This window comes from Eptatretus burgeri, chromosome 7, assembly GCF_056783735.1.
Source record: "Eptatretus burgeri isolate ZD-2024b chromosome 7, Ebu_testis_v1, whole genome shotgun sequence".
NCBI lineage: Eukaryota > Metazoa > Chordata > Myxini > Myxiniformes > Myxinidae > Eptatretus > Eptatretus burgeri.
The window spans coordinates 78584634-78602379 of record NC_140967.1 but is presented as its reverse complement, the minus strand read 5'-3'; the positions used below and the strand labels follow the sequence as shown (position 1 = coordinate 78602379).

General features: G+C 44.2%; 1 protein-coding gene and 1 non-coding gene across 7 annotated transcripts in view; both read right to left on the bottom strand.

Annotated features, from left to right (window-relative positions):
- TMTC4 (transmembrane O-mannosyltransferase targeting cadherins 4) overlaps nt 1–17746 on the bottom strand; it is a 102342-nt gene that overhangs the window by 62984 nt on the left and 21612 nt on the right. For all 6 annotated transcript variants that reach the window (XR_015060296.1, XM_085889146.1, XM_085889148.1 and 3 more), the window contains 2 exons: nt 13031–13244; nt 5807–5906 (listed from right to left, as the gene is read on the bottom strand). Coding sequence is in view for 5 of the 6 variants with exons in the window: in XM_085889146.1 (XP_085745272.1) it covers nt 5807–5906; nt 13031–13244 (314 nt within the window). In the remaining variant the exon portion in view is untranslated. The remainder of the gene's footprint in view (nt 1–5806; nt 5907–13030; nt 13245–17746) is intronic.
- TRNAP-AGG (transfer RNA proline (anticodon AGG)) lies at nt 5311–5382 on the bottom strand. Its single transcript has one exon. It is a non-coding gene; the product is annotated as a tRNA-Pro (tRNA).

Here is a 17746-nt window from a genome sequence, read left to right as displayed (position 1 = left end):
GTCAAGAAGAAGTCAGCCAGTGAGACCATCCATCTCAATCACGTACCTCACACCAATCTGCTCTCCGATCATGCCCTCTTCTCCAACGTCACACCGACCAATCATCAGCCTCCAATCCAGTTTTATAAATGCAAAAACGTAGGAAGAGGTCACAGGGGCAATTACATACTGGAAGAAATTAGCCTTAAACCCAACCTAATGAACACAGCACCACCCCTCATGTGGTGACACGTCACAACTTAAGCTGACAGTTTTCTCCACTTAAATTACATCGAGATGTCTCCTGCTCATCCATGGACCGTGCTACACTACACAATACTATCTTTACTTTGAAATTCCTCAGTCTACCCCACAAACATTATATATATATATATATATATATATATATATATATATATATATATATATATATATATATATTATTGCGGTTCTCGGAACCACATGCATACAACAGATAGGTGTCCCAAGACAGTTATTCCATTATTATACGTGTAGATAGTCCCTTTCCTTTTGTTTAGTGGGACGACAAGGGAGTGCGTTGCAATGACCTAATCACGAGGGTTGCTTAAATCATTTTCTCCTTCATTTCGTCCCTACTCTTCTTTTCGTCTGATTATTTCTGAGGTAAATCAGCCACGTGCGCCTTCGCTGTAAGGTGGGGCCTCATGGAGGCCAGCGCATGCGGCACCGCTGTGAGGAAACTGTTGCACAGAGATCCTCGTTCCTGGGCGAGCCCTAAACCCAAATGTGTGCAGCAAGTCATGTGGTGCGCTTGGCGGTGTGGGATTATCGACTCGAGCTTCCCATGATCTGGGGAAGATTGCCAGTTGCATTAAAAAGGCATACGAATGAATATCTCTGAAGAGGCTGCACGAATGGTGTTTTTCACAACACAGGAAACACAGCCAGCATGGCGCCCACGCTGCACGAAACGCGTACGGAGGCCGATAAAGACGACTCCACACCATGTTGGGCGGGATACAAATGTGCAGCGTAGAAGCAGCTTGTTCCTTTTCAACCTCAATATCTGACACATATTGGTGTTCGCCCCACGCAGACGCTGGCGGAGTCGTGTGAACGCCAGCGCTGGCCACATGCGTAATGGCCGAACCGCGCGCACTGTATGGAATGTGCTCGACGGCAGACACGTACGCCGCTCGTGAAACATGCATGGATTTATCCATGGCGATGTACCTTCGGCCCTCGCTGGCAGCAGTGCATTCTCCACGGATGGTGAACGTCTTCTCGTCTCTATGGCCAGCGGAGCTGCGATCGAGCCGAGGAATGTACAGTGTGGGCCATGTTGGCGCGCAGAGTGGGCGCGTTGATTGGCGCTGGTCGGACTCCCGAGCGGGCATGCGGGACCCTCGGCCGGTTGCCAGGGCACAGCCCGGGGGGGTTTGCAGGACAATTCACGTGCCAATTTCGGTGTGGGCGATTCGTGTCATGTCGTGGGGTCAGAGCGGAATAATGCCGCTGTCTGGGATGGCCTTGCCGGAAACGAAGTGAGGCGGTTTCTGGCCAAAGTTGGCAGGCCATATGAGGGGTCAGGGCCAAGCGGAGTGCCAGATTCAGATGATGACATTTCGATTCGGCATGGCCCCTCCCCTTGAGCTGCAAGTCCTATAAAGGTCGGAGTAGTCCTTCCGCCTTTGTCTATTTTTCTTTCTCTTTCTCCGCCTCTCTCCCACCTCGCCTTGTCGACACCACCACGACGCGCCTCCTGCTGTTTGGACTCCGCCTTCTCATCTCCGCCCACACGTCGACCCCACCTGCCTACCTGGTCCCGCCTACCACTCCGTCCTCGCACTCTGGACTCCATCCCTTTTCGACTCAAGCTCCTCCTTTCCACATGTGCGGTTGAAGCCAGAGACGATGCGCCCACTGTCGGGTACCGCACAACGGAGCATTCCCCCCCTCACGAAACGTATTGGTGGCGCATCGTGCTATCAAGCGCAAAGGTACAGAGAACATAGCCTCAACTCCCCTCCCTTCCTGTTGCAAAACTTTCTCTTCATCAGGCTGTGTGTGTGTGTGTGTGTGTGTGTGTGTGTGTGTGTGTGTGTGTGTGTGTGTGTGTGTGTGTGTGTGTGTGTGTGTGTGTGTGTGTGTGTGTGTGTGTGTGTGTGTGTGTGCCTGTCTGCTTAAGTAAGACTGCAGAAGATCGTTATCATTATTATTGTCATTAATTTCGCATTAAGTCTGCTCTGTGTCCCCTTTTGTAAGTTGCTTGTTTATTTGCTGAACCACACCTCTCTCCCCTATCTCTGCAAAACACACCTCAATAAATCGTTATCGTACCACATACCTTTCCTCACCCATATTAAATAAATCATAATTAGGAATGTTCCCAGCTCGTCTTTATGGTTTCTTTCATTGATCCAGCATGGTCCGAATCCTAGTTTAGCCGGGACTTTATTCCCAACGATCCGTTCCTTTTAGCCAGTACATCCTTGGCAGTGTCGCTCGGCTGCATCCGATCCGGTCCGGTAGAGTGATCCGGTTCGGTCAAGGCGTACCGAGGGTGTGTTCCCTGGTAACTAAATCATGTGATTAATTAGGTAACCCGATTAACCCATAGACGGGAGGACCCTAGGTCACGTGGTTGAGTTATTGGCGTCCATGGTCCGTTAAGCGACCCGCCGCGTCACGGAATTATCCGTGTGCGACGGCCTACAATTCCGGGGAGTCCGGTGGGAACCGAGATAGCTTCCCGCACCTCGTGGTCTTCTCACCCGACCCCCAGCCCACAACAATATATATATATATATATATATATATATATATACATACATACATATATATACATATATATATATATACATACATATATACATACATACATATATACATATATATACATACATATATATATATATATACATACATATATATATATATATATACATACATATATATATACATACATATATATATATATATACATACATATATATATATATATATATAAACATATATATATATATACAGACATATATATATATATATATATACATACATATATATATACATACATATATATATATATATATATATATATATATATATATATATATATATATATATATATATATATATATATATATATACAGAGTACATACATACAGTTCTTTGCAAAAGTTTGGGTTATTCCAACGATATTCATACTTTCAGGTAAATTAATCAAGTTATCAATGATAAAAGCCATATGTGCATATTATCGTAAATTAACGGCCTTTATAAATGCACCTGAAACAAACTATTTAAGTAAATATCAAGAACAGTGTCACTTTATATTATCAGTCAATACTTTGTGAGTCTGCCCTTTGCCTGCTTGAGTACCATAACTTTTACTCATGCTTCCTGTGTACGATTAAGGCACTGAAGCACTCTTTCAAGAATATTGTTCTAAATATGCTGCAGCACATTCAACAATTCTGTAAGGTTAGTTGGGTTCCTCTTGTACTTCTCTGTTTCTAGGTAATCCCATATGGCCTCAATGGGACTCATGTCTGGACTCTGGGATGGCCGTTCTGACACTTGGAGCACACCAGCTGTAACTTCGTTCTCTAAATACTGTTTTGCTTCAATGAAAGTGTGTTTCGGATCATTATCTTGTTGGAAAAGGATTTCTCTTCCGATTAAAGGATTTCCACTAGGAACTGCATGTTGCAGCGGTATCTGCTTGTACTTCTCTTTTGTTAGCATCCCATTGACTTTCACAAGTTTTCCTGCACTAAAAGCTGAGATGAAACACCAAACATTCACAGACCCTCCTCCGTGTTTAACAAGAGGCTGCAAACATTGTGTGTTGTAACATTCTCCAGGTCTTCGGCTTATGAACTGGCAACTCTCAGATCAAAATTGTTCAAACTTTGATTGATCAGACCAGAGTACCCGATTCCATTGTTCAGTCACCCAAGGTTGGTGTAGCCTTGCGAGTGTCAGTCTTTTCACCATATTCTGTGGCCTCAGCAGTGGTTTCTTTGCTGCAACTCTGCCATGGAGATCTGCTGCAATCAGCCTTCTAGATACAGTGCCAGACGAGATGTGAATGTTCAGGCCTGCTCTCATTTAATTTGTCAAGTTTTGACTTGATTTTCTTCCCTTGCAAAGCTGAGCAACTTAAAGTGCTTGTCTTGCTTTGGGGGAGGTTCTTCTGGGTCTTCCTGGCCTTTCATTTTCTTCTATTGAGCCAGTTTCATTCAGCATTGCAAAGTGTACCTCACACCATTGCAGATCTTCACCTTTTTCTGCTATTTTCTTCATCGTGTGACCTTCCTCTCGCAGTGTGGATCATCTCATGCTGTTCTATTGAAAGTAAATTCGTCACATGCTGTTCTATTGTTCTATCTTTGGCACCATTCTGAACCCACTCATGGACTTTCAAGCAAGGGAACAAGCAAGGAATGTAAGGAGACAAAAATCTGATTGGTAGAGTGAAATGCCTGCTTACATAATTAATCAGTCAGGAGGCCACCGGGAAAATTCCTTTGTGGGAGGAGAAAGGGGAAGAGGGTGGGGTCGGAGCAGGCATGAGGAGGGAGGGAGAAGGGGTGGTGATGGGGTGGAGTGGGATGAGGGAGGGGAAGCGGTGGGGTCAGAGTCCAGAGAGGGGGGGGTGGGATGTGGGAGGGGAAAGGGTGGGAGGTTATGGATTTTGGCCCACAAGTTAAACAGACTGAACCTCTTCCAGTGGCTGGATCATCAGACGATTCTTCCGGAGAGCCAGGATGTAAATGTCTGATTTGTTTTGATTGAAGGACATCAACTTTGTTCATCCAATGAAAAACAAGACGACAAGTCAGTGGTTTTCTATGTAGTTTTCAATGTGTCTGTCTTTGTTATTATTTTGCTCACCTCTGACGATGAGCAATAAGCTGAGCTTGACAAAGTATCCTTTTGTTATTTTTATCATCTTTGCCGAAAAACAAAATTAAAACCCGAATTTCCCCATCCAAGCTGATCAAGCAACAGATAAACCTCACTGCAGGGAGGTACTGTTTTGGGTCGACCACCAAAGAGGTCATGTGTTTGGAAGAAGGGGAAAAGTTCAGATGAGCAGGTAGAAGTAGGGATGAGAAAAGTAATTAATACAGACGAACGTCGTTCCAAAGAAAGATTAAAATCGTCACGTTCATCGAGTGCACATTTTCATAGCAGCTCCAACATGCACAGTGACACAAGAGTCACCTGACACATTGATGTAAAAACTCTGCTAAAGAAGATCAACATGACTTCACAAACATCTTCTTTTGAAGAATTTTTGTTTTAATATAAAACTAAATTTTCTGAAAGAAAGAAAAAAACGGGCTCGTCCGGGATTTGAACCCGGGACCTCTCGCACCCTAAGCGAGAATCATACCCCTAGACCAACGAGCCATACACTAACAGGATATCTTGCACATGTATAACATTCCATGAGCATCTGGAAGCATTACAACACTTGGAGCAACGTTGAAATGAAATTCCAGTGTATTTTCACAGCCAGAACAGTCAAAGATACTTGGATGAGGAATGAAAAACAACAAATTTCAAAACTTGTCACGTGTTCATCAAGAGCAGGGGTTCCCAAACCCAGGGTCGTGACCCAAACTTGAACCCCCCCCTCCCTCAAAATCTCAGTTTTTGAGGGGGGGGTTCATGTCAAAAGCATTTTCTCTGACAATTTTTATCATAGGTACACTAGGTACCAGTATCATTTGGGTTGCGAGGCAAATGTGATTTCAAATTTTGGGTCATGGACAAAAACGTTTGGGAACCACTGGTCAAGAGGGATTTGAAAGTGCAAAAAAGGAAGACATACGCTGGGACAGAGCAGCGTTGAAAGCCTTCATGTAGGATGACAAGGAGAGAAAGAAGAACGCAGCACAAAGCAGGTCTGCTCTGCCAACGATCCCTGCCACCTGCGATGGGACACGTGCACACAATACTCTTGGCACACCGTGGTGAGGCAGCACATCCTCACAATGGTGAGACCTTTTTCTCAACTTCGTGTTCATGTCTTGAGTACATATGTCATCAGTGTTTAAAATCTCATACAACAAACAGCAAATGATAATATCTTGTCATGAGTTGCTTCTTTTAAAACATGCTTGCATGTGCACAACAACATTTCATTATTTCATCGCTTGGGCTCAATTGTTGGGAAAATATATGTAAAGAAAGATGCTGACGTGGCTGAGCATCGGATTGCATGGGTGCCTGCAACAATCTGGAGGCGGATCATTTACAGGATTAATGGAGCCTTGACTTAAGATGAAACCTGGAGTTGGGTTAAGAGTTAGGGTGGCTGGCTTGTGAACTTTGGGGCCTGAGTTTGAGTCTTGGCTGCTGAATTAATACCAGGTGGGGTTGATTCAGCCCATCATCCTTCTGAGATCAGAAAAAACAAACACCAGCATATTGATAAAATAGGGAGCACTGCATCAGTGGTACAGCAGTGTCCCTAACCAATGATGCAACCAGCAGCCACAAGGCTGCACACGAGAGGATGTGACCTAAGGTTTGTGCGGTTTGTATTTGTCGCACTTAATTAAAGGTCACAGATGGAATTTCAAACTCATTTATGAAGTTTCAATTGTTGGTTGTTCGTTTTGTGTGATGTTACAGATCTCTCTGGAAAAGTTTTGGTTGCTGACGTGGAATATTTTGCACAGTGTGAATGCAAGACAAATTATTCACGATCATTTGAAAGCTTCACTCTCACTTCTACTCTGCTGTTGGTCTTTCCCTCATTCCATTCTGCTCTTCCATGAGCCTCGACCGTGGAAACAAAAAGTTGAAAAGAAAAACAATTGATCGTAGAAGCAAGAAAGGAAATTCTGCCCATCCAGGGTCTTCAAACTTTTGCGTACTTTTTCTTTTTGTATGCAATGTCGAGGCTCGTAAGAGAGCTAGCGAACACACAGAATGTAAAACAAGGGGAGCAGGAGATCAGAGGGGTGGGAAAGGGAAGGACAAAACAGTGGAGAACAGAGACATGACGAGATTTGTAGAAGGGAAAGGGATTGGGTGGGGTCCACAGAGGTAACAAGATGGACACTTACAGGGACTTTCAGGTTTTTTACAAAAAAATTTTTTGATTATTACAAATTATTACATTTTATGACATCTAATTATTTCATATGCATGGGGAAAGGGGTGATGTGAAATTTAGAAAATTAAAATTAAGGAAAGTTAAAGAAAAGAGAATAGGAGAGAGAGAGAGAGAGAAAACCGAGTATGGAAGTGTAGAAGAAGGAGAAAGAATATGAAGAGAAGAGCTAAGAATAAGGGGAGGGTAAATAAGGGGTATATGAATGGAGGGATAGGGAGGGGAACATTTCATGTATGGAAAATGTGTTGCATGAGACCAGACTCAGTGGCATTATGGTTCGAGCATGTGCTCTGAGTCTAGGAAGTCAGTGGTTTGACTTTGACCTTGGCTGAATCATACCAAAGATTCTAAAAATGATATGTGCTGTTTCCTTGTTGGCATCCCACTGAGGTGGGGATGCAAATGGGGGAGGGGGGGGAGAAATTAATCCTAAATTGCACTGCTGACTGCGGAAAGAAAAGCGGCATCACCAAGTGGTCCAGGAAGTTACATCACTTCCCCAAAACCACTGACAGTTTTTTTTTTGAAGTTGTAGTGTTGTCTGGTGTCTCTGTCTGCATGATTTGTGTGACAACTCTACATAAACCTTAGACCCTGTGAATGTGAAAATATATATATATATATATATATATATATATATATATATATATAAATATATATATATATATATATATAAATATATATATATATATATATATATAAATATATAAATATATATATATATATATATATATATATATATATATATAAATATATATATATATATATAAATATATATATATATATATAAATATATATATATAAATATATATATATATATATATATATATATATATATATATATATATATATATATATATATATATATATATATATATATATGTCGAGATCAGACCCTATTACTGTAGTAGGCACCAGGAGGCAAGTGCCACACCAGCTATTGCTGCATGCATTCTGACAAACAGGAAATGCCTGCCACACATCAACCTGTCTGTGGTACACAAAACAGTTCTGGGGATAACTAAGAACAATTTAGATTTTTAAAAAGCTCTTCTTTGTTCCCTCTCCAGGGTGGATTGGTCGATAAAAAAAGACTCTCTTGCCGGTATTGGCTATAGTACACTCATACACTGGGAACTGGGAAGTAGGGGGTTGCAGCTCTGCTGAGCTCATGCCTAATATGCGGGTGGAGCTAATGCAATTACTTCGCAAGAAGAGCCTTAAAAAAAAAAAATCATATATATTGTTGTGGTTTCCACCCGTTCCGGCGTGCGGGCGACCGCTTCTAGCCAATGGCGGCCGCTCTCGCCCACCGAACAGACAAACCTAGTCGCAGCTTTCGGATCAATGCCGAAATCCAGCTACGGGTGAATCTTTAATCACACCACAGCCTTGTCAATATTCTACCCGCGCTACAGGGTCCGATCGCCGAATGGTCGATTTACCTAATTAATCGCGCGGGCAGACTACCGAGAGACTGCACCTCAACGGGGCCTGCTTGGAAACGAGCCGCTAAGCAGCTCGCTCCGTTTTGTGATAACCGAGCGGTGTATATCGCCAAGCCCCGTTGGACCCGATTCTTTTATCGGCTATTAAAAAAAGCCAGCTATATTCCAAACTCAATTATGGCAGTTCAATGAGGGAAAGGTCACAACGAAAGGGTCAACATTTAAACAATGACATTTATTTATAAAACGACACATATGCAGTCATGCAGTCATGTATGCAACCAATGCACGTATACAATCATGCAGTCATGTATGCAACCAATGCACGTATGGGACAAAACAAGAGCAAGAAGAACTACAACCATCTATTTATTATGTACAATTACTTATCAACCGGTCTACTTAAGGACATGGTGCCACAACGTTCATTCAAAACCCCAGAAAGAAAAGGCCCGGGCTCTTAAGCCTTTAATGTTTCTCAGAGCTTGGGAGACCGAAGGAGCTCCGAGAGGCCGCGCTGGTTACCTACCGCCTTCGTGGTGACTCGCTGGGTGCTCCTTGGCGTCCTGTCCACACGGCAGCTGGCGTGACCGCGGCGCGGCCCAGGCCTCATCAAGCGGCCCGATCGATTGGGCCTAGTCAACAATGCCTCAGAGGAATAAACGGGCCTTTGCTCTTTTAGAGTTGATGCTCTCTTAAGAGCACATCCGTTTCTCCGCGTCGTTTACACTGTTCCGGGGCCCGATCACCTCGGACCGTTATGCCGCTGGTTGGCGACTCCTCTCCGGCCTCTTCCCAGCGACCCACAGCTCGGCACGGCATGGCAGGCTGCGCTCCAGGCTCCGCTCTCTCCAGCTCCCGTCCGTCTGCAGACTCCAGGCTGACCCAGCTCCCAATGCGACTCCACACAACTCTTCACAACTCCCTGCTTGGCGTCTCTGCACGCCTTTATATGGGATCTGTGAGGCGAGGTTTGATCTCCGATCCCTCACCTCTGACCCCCCGCTGGCTCCGCCCCTTCGATCTCCTGATCCGATTTCGATGCGAAGCTCGGAGAGAGCGGAGGTGGGTGAAATCAACGACCCTGGTGCCAATGAAGGAGAGCGGATATGGGTGAAATCAACGACCCTGGTGCCAACGAAGGAGAGCAGACGTGGGTGAAATCAACGACCCTGGTGCCAACGAAGGAGAGCAGACGTGGGTGAATTCGCCGTCGCTGGCGCAAAGATGGCGGCGCAATGGAGATGACGGTGAGGCGTTGCTGTTCGTTGTTGCGTAGGTTGTGAGGGGATGTCGTGGTGGTCGTTGTGGAGATGGTTGATGAGAGCGATGTTGGTGGTGGAGGTGGTTGTTGTGAAGCAGTTGATGAGAGCGATGTTGGTGGTGGAGGTGGTTGTTGTGAAGTGGTTGATGAGAGCGATGTTGGTGGTGGAGGTGGTTGTTGTGAAGCGGTTGGTCCAAAATAAAGATAGTAAAAGAAAAACGGCTAACTGAACCTTCACAGCCCAGTTACAGGAATAATTCCCTTTTAACATCGGTGGGGAAATCTATCTGAACACAGACTTATCGACATAACTGATCTAAGGACCTATATGGTGCTTTTTGAATTTCCACAACCGTAACAATGTATATATACATATTTTTGAAGTTCTCTCTTTCTTACCACTGACTCACTGACTGATATTAAAGATCGGTACCTTTTGGGTAACGTAGAAAGTTGAAATTTTGCGTGCCGATGGGCATTGAAGCCGGTACATCAGAACAATTCACAGAATTGTCGGAAAGTATCCGTAAATGAAAATATAAATAAATGAAAAAAAAAGAAAATAAATAAATGAAAAATCAAATGCAGGTGAGACAATGGGGAAGCACGGTTTATATTCTTCCACAATGTGTAAGCACACGCTGCTAGTATGTATATATACTGCACTATAAAATGTAGATATGACCATATATGGATGTCTGGTGTCCTCAAACATCGTGTTGAAATTCCCTAGCTTGCCAGCCAATAAGCACAGCCCATGGATCATCGTCTGACTGGCTGCTCCAGCCAATGAGCATGCTCTACAGGTAACCCGATATGCCCCACAAGGACATTATAAAAGCACTGTTTTTGGCTCGGTTTCTCATCCCTGTTGCTTTTCACCGAGACTACTGTTCGTGCTTGGTTGGTGGCTCACTGTGGTGGAGAGTCCCTCGGGTTCGTGGCACTGGTAACGTGGTTGGCAAGAGCACGCATTGACCATGACCACTTCATAGCGTGCCGACAGGACCTACCTTTGGGCACGGACATTGCAGCGTGGAGTAGCTTTCTTTCTGTACTGTCTTCTCTTTTTATCCCATGTTCCCAGTCAGTAAAGCCTGGTGTTGGCTTAGTGGTTAGGGTGGTGGCTTGGGATCCCAGTGTCCTGAGTTCAAGCCCCGTTGGCTGCTGAATTAACACCAGGGGGTTGACTCAGCCTGTCATCCTTCCGAGGTTGGCGAAATGAGTGCCAGTGTACTGGTCCCGGTGTATACCCCGGTTAAAATAGGTGTACCAGATCCCTGTGTGTCGTAAGAGGCGACCAGGGTTGGCGTCAGGAAGGGCATCCGGCCATAAAACATTGCCTCACAAAAAGCCAAACCCCTGCACAGCAGGGAAAAACGGATAAAAAGGGGGTTTTTTCCCAGTCAGTAGATAAAGATATTCATTTAAGCAGGCAAGCTGTTTTATTTCGTATTCATTTGGTACATTTTGGTTGCAGCAGGTTGATCAGCACCTCAAGGAGATGGGGATGGGCCAGGCGTCTGCCTGGGGGATGGCCAGATGGAGGCCCCTGGAGTACCGGCGGAAAGTGGACGCAGCGATGCACTGCTCTGGCGCATGCGCCCATACCTGACCTGACCTTTCTGTGATAATTTGATAGATGTCACATTTCACTTTGGAAGAGTAACTTGGGACATTCAAAATGTCAATCATTTATTATATTAACTGTGTTTCATACAAGTTAGAAGTCATCCCTCGTGCTGAATTAAAACGCATCTAAAATGGCTCACTACATTGAATGGAAAAAGTCACTGCTTTGAGTGAACTAAATTTCCAGTCCTGAGTTTTGAGTTTATTTTTGAGCAGTGAAGGAGGAGGAGATTGGGACCATACTCTGTGCAGAGTGTTGCTGCTGCTTAAGCAGTCTCTTACATACAAAGTGGGTTGTACATATAAACTGGTATTTTACTGAGAAATTTATTTGAATAATACCCTGCATATTATACAGGATAGCGGATTACACACGAGCAAATAGGGTATTTACAAATGAGGTAGGGTGCGACGCTGAGGATGGGCATCTCATTCTTCATTCATAAGTAAGGAGTCCATAATGTCCAAAGAGTTCCTTTATTTCCCTCCCAGTAGATCCCCTAGTTCAGCGTTGAGAGGCGCATTTAGCCGGCACACAAATGTTTAAATGATGCATGATGGCCGACAGGCCGGCAGGTTGTTGCAGGAAGCAGCTAGTGGCAGGTGGTCGTGCAAGCAGACATTGGTGACAGCAGGCAGGACGACCAGTTTCACTCTTTCCGAATCCAAACTCAAATTCTAACCTGTGCCACTAAACCTATCTCTAAACTATCCTGCTCCCCTTCCCACTAAACTATTTCTAAACCTGTTTTATTCCCCTTCCCAGCAGGAAGCATAAACATGTGATGGGCCTATAGGGCTGGAGTGTCATGGCCTTACCTGGCTTACTGGCGGAATGGTTAGATGGGGTCTACCTATCCCAAAGTAATAATTTGGGGCTCAAGGGCCCTTGTAAAATCCTAAAAATTGCCTGACTCTTCTTTCAGCAGCCGCAGACATTGAATGTTGTAAAGGGGAATCATCTATACTCCAAACTAGCATTTTCAAAACATCTGGGGTGTGCTCCATTAGCAAGTGGCTTGCTATTGCTTGATATCGCTTCCAAAGTCAGCTGTTCCATATCAACAGCGTTGCAAGCCGCTTGGCTAGCAGAGCAAGCGATTAAAGGAGGTGCTTTACGAGCTGCATGCGAACAGAACACTTCCATATGCTTGCAAAAATGGCCGTCTTCATCAAATTTAACATGATTGGTGGCTGAGCTGCTGGATGAAATGACTTGAAAAGTGGTGGTTGTACTCGGGGTGTGCACGAGAAGGTTTAAGGCGGAAAAACAATTCATAGCCCTGGGGGTTCAGGGTGGGGGAAGGCCACAAATTCCCCCTGTATAAACAAGCATGGCATGGCGTCGCTTCCAGTGAGAGTGCTTATTACAACCCAAATTAAAATACACCAATTCTGAGGGAATTATCCCATCTATAAGGATGGATCCTTCGCCTGAGACAACACAATTGCCAAATATCAACATCAAAACGAGAAAATCATCAATAATAGCAATAATACTTTTTTATATTTGCAATTTCCTAGCTGTAATACTGTACTAATGTAGAATGGTGATGCAAAGTACTGACTATGTCTACTACTACCAACCGCCTCTGTGTGCACAGGATGCACTGCAAACAGCAGTGCCGCGAGGAAGGCTTCAGGTGCACGCTGCGAGCAGGTTTGTTGAGGTTGAGCTGATGGGTGACAAGCCAGCAAGCAGCAAACATCGTAGAACATGCAGCAAACGACCATGTGCAACAAAATATTCCCCAGGTGGAAGCCACGTGAATCCAAGCCTCCAGATAACAGGTAATTCAGTCTGGTGATGGCATAGGAGGACATTTTGCCATTCATAAATGACTAATTGAATTAATTAATGAGAAAGCTCACAAAACAAAAATTAAATAAACTAGAAAGCATTTCAAAATGCCACGCCTGTCCGTGTCTGCTTTGTACTCAAACGAAACCAAACGACAGTTAAAAAAACAAAAACAATTGTACATTTTATTCATTTGTGTTCTCCATAATCTCATAATAATATAAAGTGTTGTTGAAGATTTGATGACAAAAGCTCGATTGGTAAAAATGTTATGGCCTTGACAGACACACTGAAGCTCAATGGTAAATAAATAAAGAAACAAGCGATTTAAGAAAACGGGGCATCTCACTCTTAACGCCCTTGCAGTGGGCTAATCAGGGATATTTATCGTTACTATGACGTTCCCTTTCACACTTGATCAAATTTTCCATTTTTTTTTTTTCCATTTTCTCATCATAAAGATTTGTTTAAAGTTTGATGACAAAAGCTCAAAAGTGAAATAACTCACCTAAAAAGTTATGGCCTGGACACACACACACACACACACACACACACACACACACACACACACACACACACACACACACACACACACACACACACACACACACACACACACACACACACACACCTAATTTCCCGTTGTGTGGGGGAAGTGGCTAACACAAAATAAAATAATAATGAGAGGAAAGTATACAACACAGCAAGGAAGGTTTTCTTCATTACACATCACAAGTTAATAATATCTAACACACTTTAAAACTATCTCGATAGTGTAACTGTGACATTTACAAGTGCATTAGCCGTGATTATATAATAGGAGCTGAAATCTGTAAAATTTAAAACATCAGCAACATGGTCATTTAAATCCACGATCAAAGATCTTCCCAACAAGGTATGGATCATTTGTGTACATCAGGCTGTTATTACGTGATTCACTGACAGAGACATACAAATGGATATCGTTTCAAAAACGACAGCGGTTTATGATGGGTTATTTAATTAGTTATCTCTTAATTAATGTCAGTACAAGTGTTTTGTAACCCAAGTTAGCAATGACGAATCGAATGTGCGAGAAGCTCCTTGTTGCTCAAGCACCCCGTGCCTCTCTTTTCGCTCTTTTCCATTTGCGCTTACCATTTATAGTTTCCCGTTATAATTTCTCACCTCTCCATGAGACCACATCAAAATGATGGTTTTGCGTGTGCGAGCCCCACGCGCCCGCGTCAAAACGGCTGTTGCACGTCTGTGAGCCCAACCCGTTCTAGTGACATGGCGGTCCACAAAGTGACTTGGGATACAGCTCTGTTGACGTGGTGGTGACATGTGAGTGACTTTGTCGCTGCGGGAGTGAGTGCGCAACCCTTGTGGGGCGAGGGTGTAAATATCACAGCAGGGGGCACACGGCGGTGACTACATAAATGAGCCGATTGTCGGCACAGAGTAAGTCTGGAGGGAGTTAGTCCGTACCACAGACAAGTAGAGGGAGTAAGACAGTCAACATCAGGATAAAGGAAGGAGTCAGCACCAAGTTTGGGATCGAGTGAATAATGGGTGAGAGGGGTCATCAGTGTCTCACAGTTAGTGAGTCAGTCAGTCAATCAATGGGTCAGAGCAAGAGACAAGGTGGAGCGAGCTCGTGAGTGCCAGGACAAGACGAGGACAAGGTTGGTGCCATACTGAGTCCTGCACACAGCTCAACTCGAGCGTGCCACAGCATGAGCCATTCCAGCTGCAGCAGGAAACATGAGGCTCGTGCTTGCATCCCCATCGGCACCTCACAGGAACCTCAAGAAAAGCTCCCCTCCACATCCGCCTCCATTTGTGTCCTATTCTTTCGTTTCTCCTGTATTGCACGTCATAAGTTTAGTTTAAGGTTGAAACGTGGATACCATTTTGGTTAGTTAAGCGTACCAGACAGGTCTTCATATTGTCAGCTTTCTTCATTGATTCTTTACTGCATCCATACCTCAGTTCTTTTTCATTAAAACCCTGTCGTGTTTTACAGTGTTATTGCTGTAGATTTTGAACTGCAGAATCGCCCCCCAGCATAACCAAATTTCCTTTAAAACAGAACATGCCTCAAAACTGTTGCACAGCCAAATTAATTAATCGTAATCATATCGTACAGTGAAGTCACCACGGGTGCACAGTACGCCTCTGTTCAGCATCTTGGGAGTTTAAGTCCGGTGATCTCGTGTCACCACATTAGGGAGGCAGAGTCTGTTACAATAAATATATATGACTGTGGTACTCCACCCAGAGGCAGATGCAGTGCTGTCAAAGCAGCCTCACAGCAAGGATTACATTGGGTGTCTTGCCATTGCATTCCTTTAGTGCTGGGCAGGCAAGCGATTTGGAATTTGGCCAAGGAACTATTTATGGTTCGCCTACTCTTTACAAAAGGCACTGTGCGGTCTTACGACCAGCAAATAATGCCAACAGATAGGATGCCCATGTTTAACGTAAATCCATGAGGCACACACAATGTCGAATCGCCCTGCCTGTGAAACACTAGGTGACAGCTTATAGGTGGGCCAAGATTCAAACCCAGAGTAGACAACTCAGACACGAGTGTTCATACTTCTGGGCTATCCTGCCAGATGATATTGTAACGGATTCAGTCTCCATTATGGGTGACGTGAGACTGCCAGAAAATTATTTTCCCAAGACACCGAACGGAGGCAACACCGTGCACTTGCGGATAATCCACCACAATACGGTTGTTTTACTAATACCACTGCGTGACCCTTTCAACACATGCAGTTGACCTAAAGGGAGTGAGGCGGGTTACTTACACAGGACAACGGAACTGTGGATCAAAATATACAGCAACTCGTTTCAAAGCAAACTGTTTTAATAAACAAATACTGGTTTCAGGACATGGGAAGTGAAAAGCAATAACAAAATACAGATAAGTGGATGATGCGCTTAAATAGATGGTAACAGTATCTTAATTATCTTAACACTTTCGTAAGCCACGCCAGACACATTTTGGAAACATAAGACAAAAGAGAATGACAGTGTGCATAGGTGGGTGAGTGTCTTTCCAGAAGCACTGAGGGTGTGATGCCGGCACACTCTCGGGCACCTCTCCCGATCTGGTTTCACCATTGGCTGTCTGTTACTGCACTGATAGCTGTGTGCTCACTCTCTCTGGGTGGAAGTGGGTGGCTGAGGGAGTCCCAGGCTCTGAATCTGAGAGAAGAGGAGAGCTTTGATGGTCCCGGCTGTAAGAGAAGGATGATGGTCCTGGTCATGTGCGTGTCTCAGACAGAGATGAGACTTCTGTGTCGCTGGCTGGGCGTCCCGACTGCATGTCTCTGTGCAGCATGATCATCCGGCCTTATATAGCCAGCCCTCTCACCCCCTACCATGCAGGTCTTATGTATGCACCGTTGATGCGTTGGTTGTGTGAGGTAGCACACATGGACCTGCCATGGTTGTAAAACCCCATGTTCAAGGCTCCATGGTAACACATGTAGAACACCCACGTTTGGAATGCAATTGATGTATGAAAGTACAAAGGCGGTGATTTGAGATAAAACATGGATGGGAGGAAAAGACGACACAGGGATAAAGGGGGACAGGAAATATAACGATACAGATGACTGTTCGATGCTTGTTGGAGTTCACAAACACTTATGCTGACCCTCATTAGCAGATAACTATCGCATAATTAACCCCCAAGTAATTTTTGTCACAATATACAGGGTGTTCCAAAAAGACCTGGACAACTTTGGTTGTTAATATATTTCGTACCACAAATGATACAATGCTACCCTTTGTTCTATATGATACATAAACTCATAGTTTTCTATATTTTCAGGTCTGGTGGTTTAATGTTAAAGAAAATGGTGACTCCACAGGAGAAAGGTCAGTGTGGCGAATGGTTCAGACAAGATCCGACATGCAAGTTCATCATAATTTCCGTACAAGGTATGGAAGGAATCCGTCATTGTCGAGTAATATCAGAGGGAACGATAGGTTTAAGGAGACTGGAAGTTGTCAAAAACAGAAAAGTACTGGTCGACCAAGCACAAGTGCAGCAGACGTTGAACGAGTGTGTGAATCATTTCAACAAAGTCCCAGAAAATCAATTTGATGCACATCCAGAGAACTGGGACTACCAACCACCATTGTGCACAGGATTTTGCATTAAAAAAAACTGAAGCTTTATGCCTATAAGGTCCAGAATCTGTAGGAACTCAAACCAAATGACGGCTTGGTAAGGGTTCGGCTTAGTAAGGGTTCGTAGTATTGCCGGCGCCTTAGTAGGGTATATTTATTATTCCTTGTGCATAAGTTTACGTGCCCCCCTCATTCCTACCTGTGTCGGTTGATCGCTTCGTTTATACCGTTTATTACAGTGTCTCTTCTATTCTCTTCCCTGTACTTTTCTTTACAAATAAACCCTTTAAAAGGTAAGAAAATGTGTTCAAGCCATCTGTTTCTCATGTGTGTGCCATGAATTTTGGCTCATTTGGGCAACGGTAAAGAAT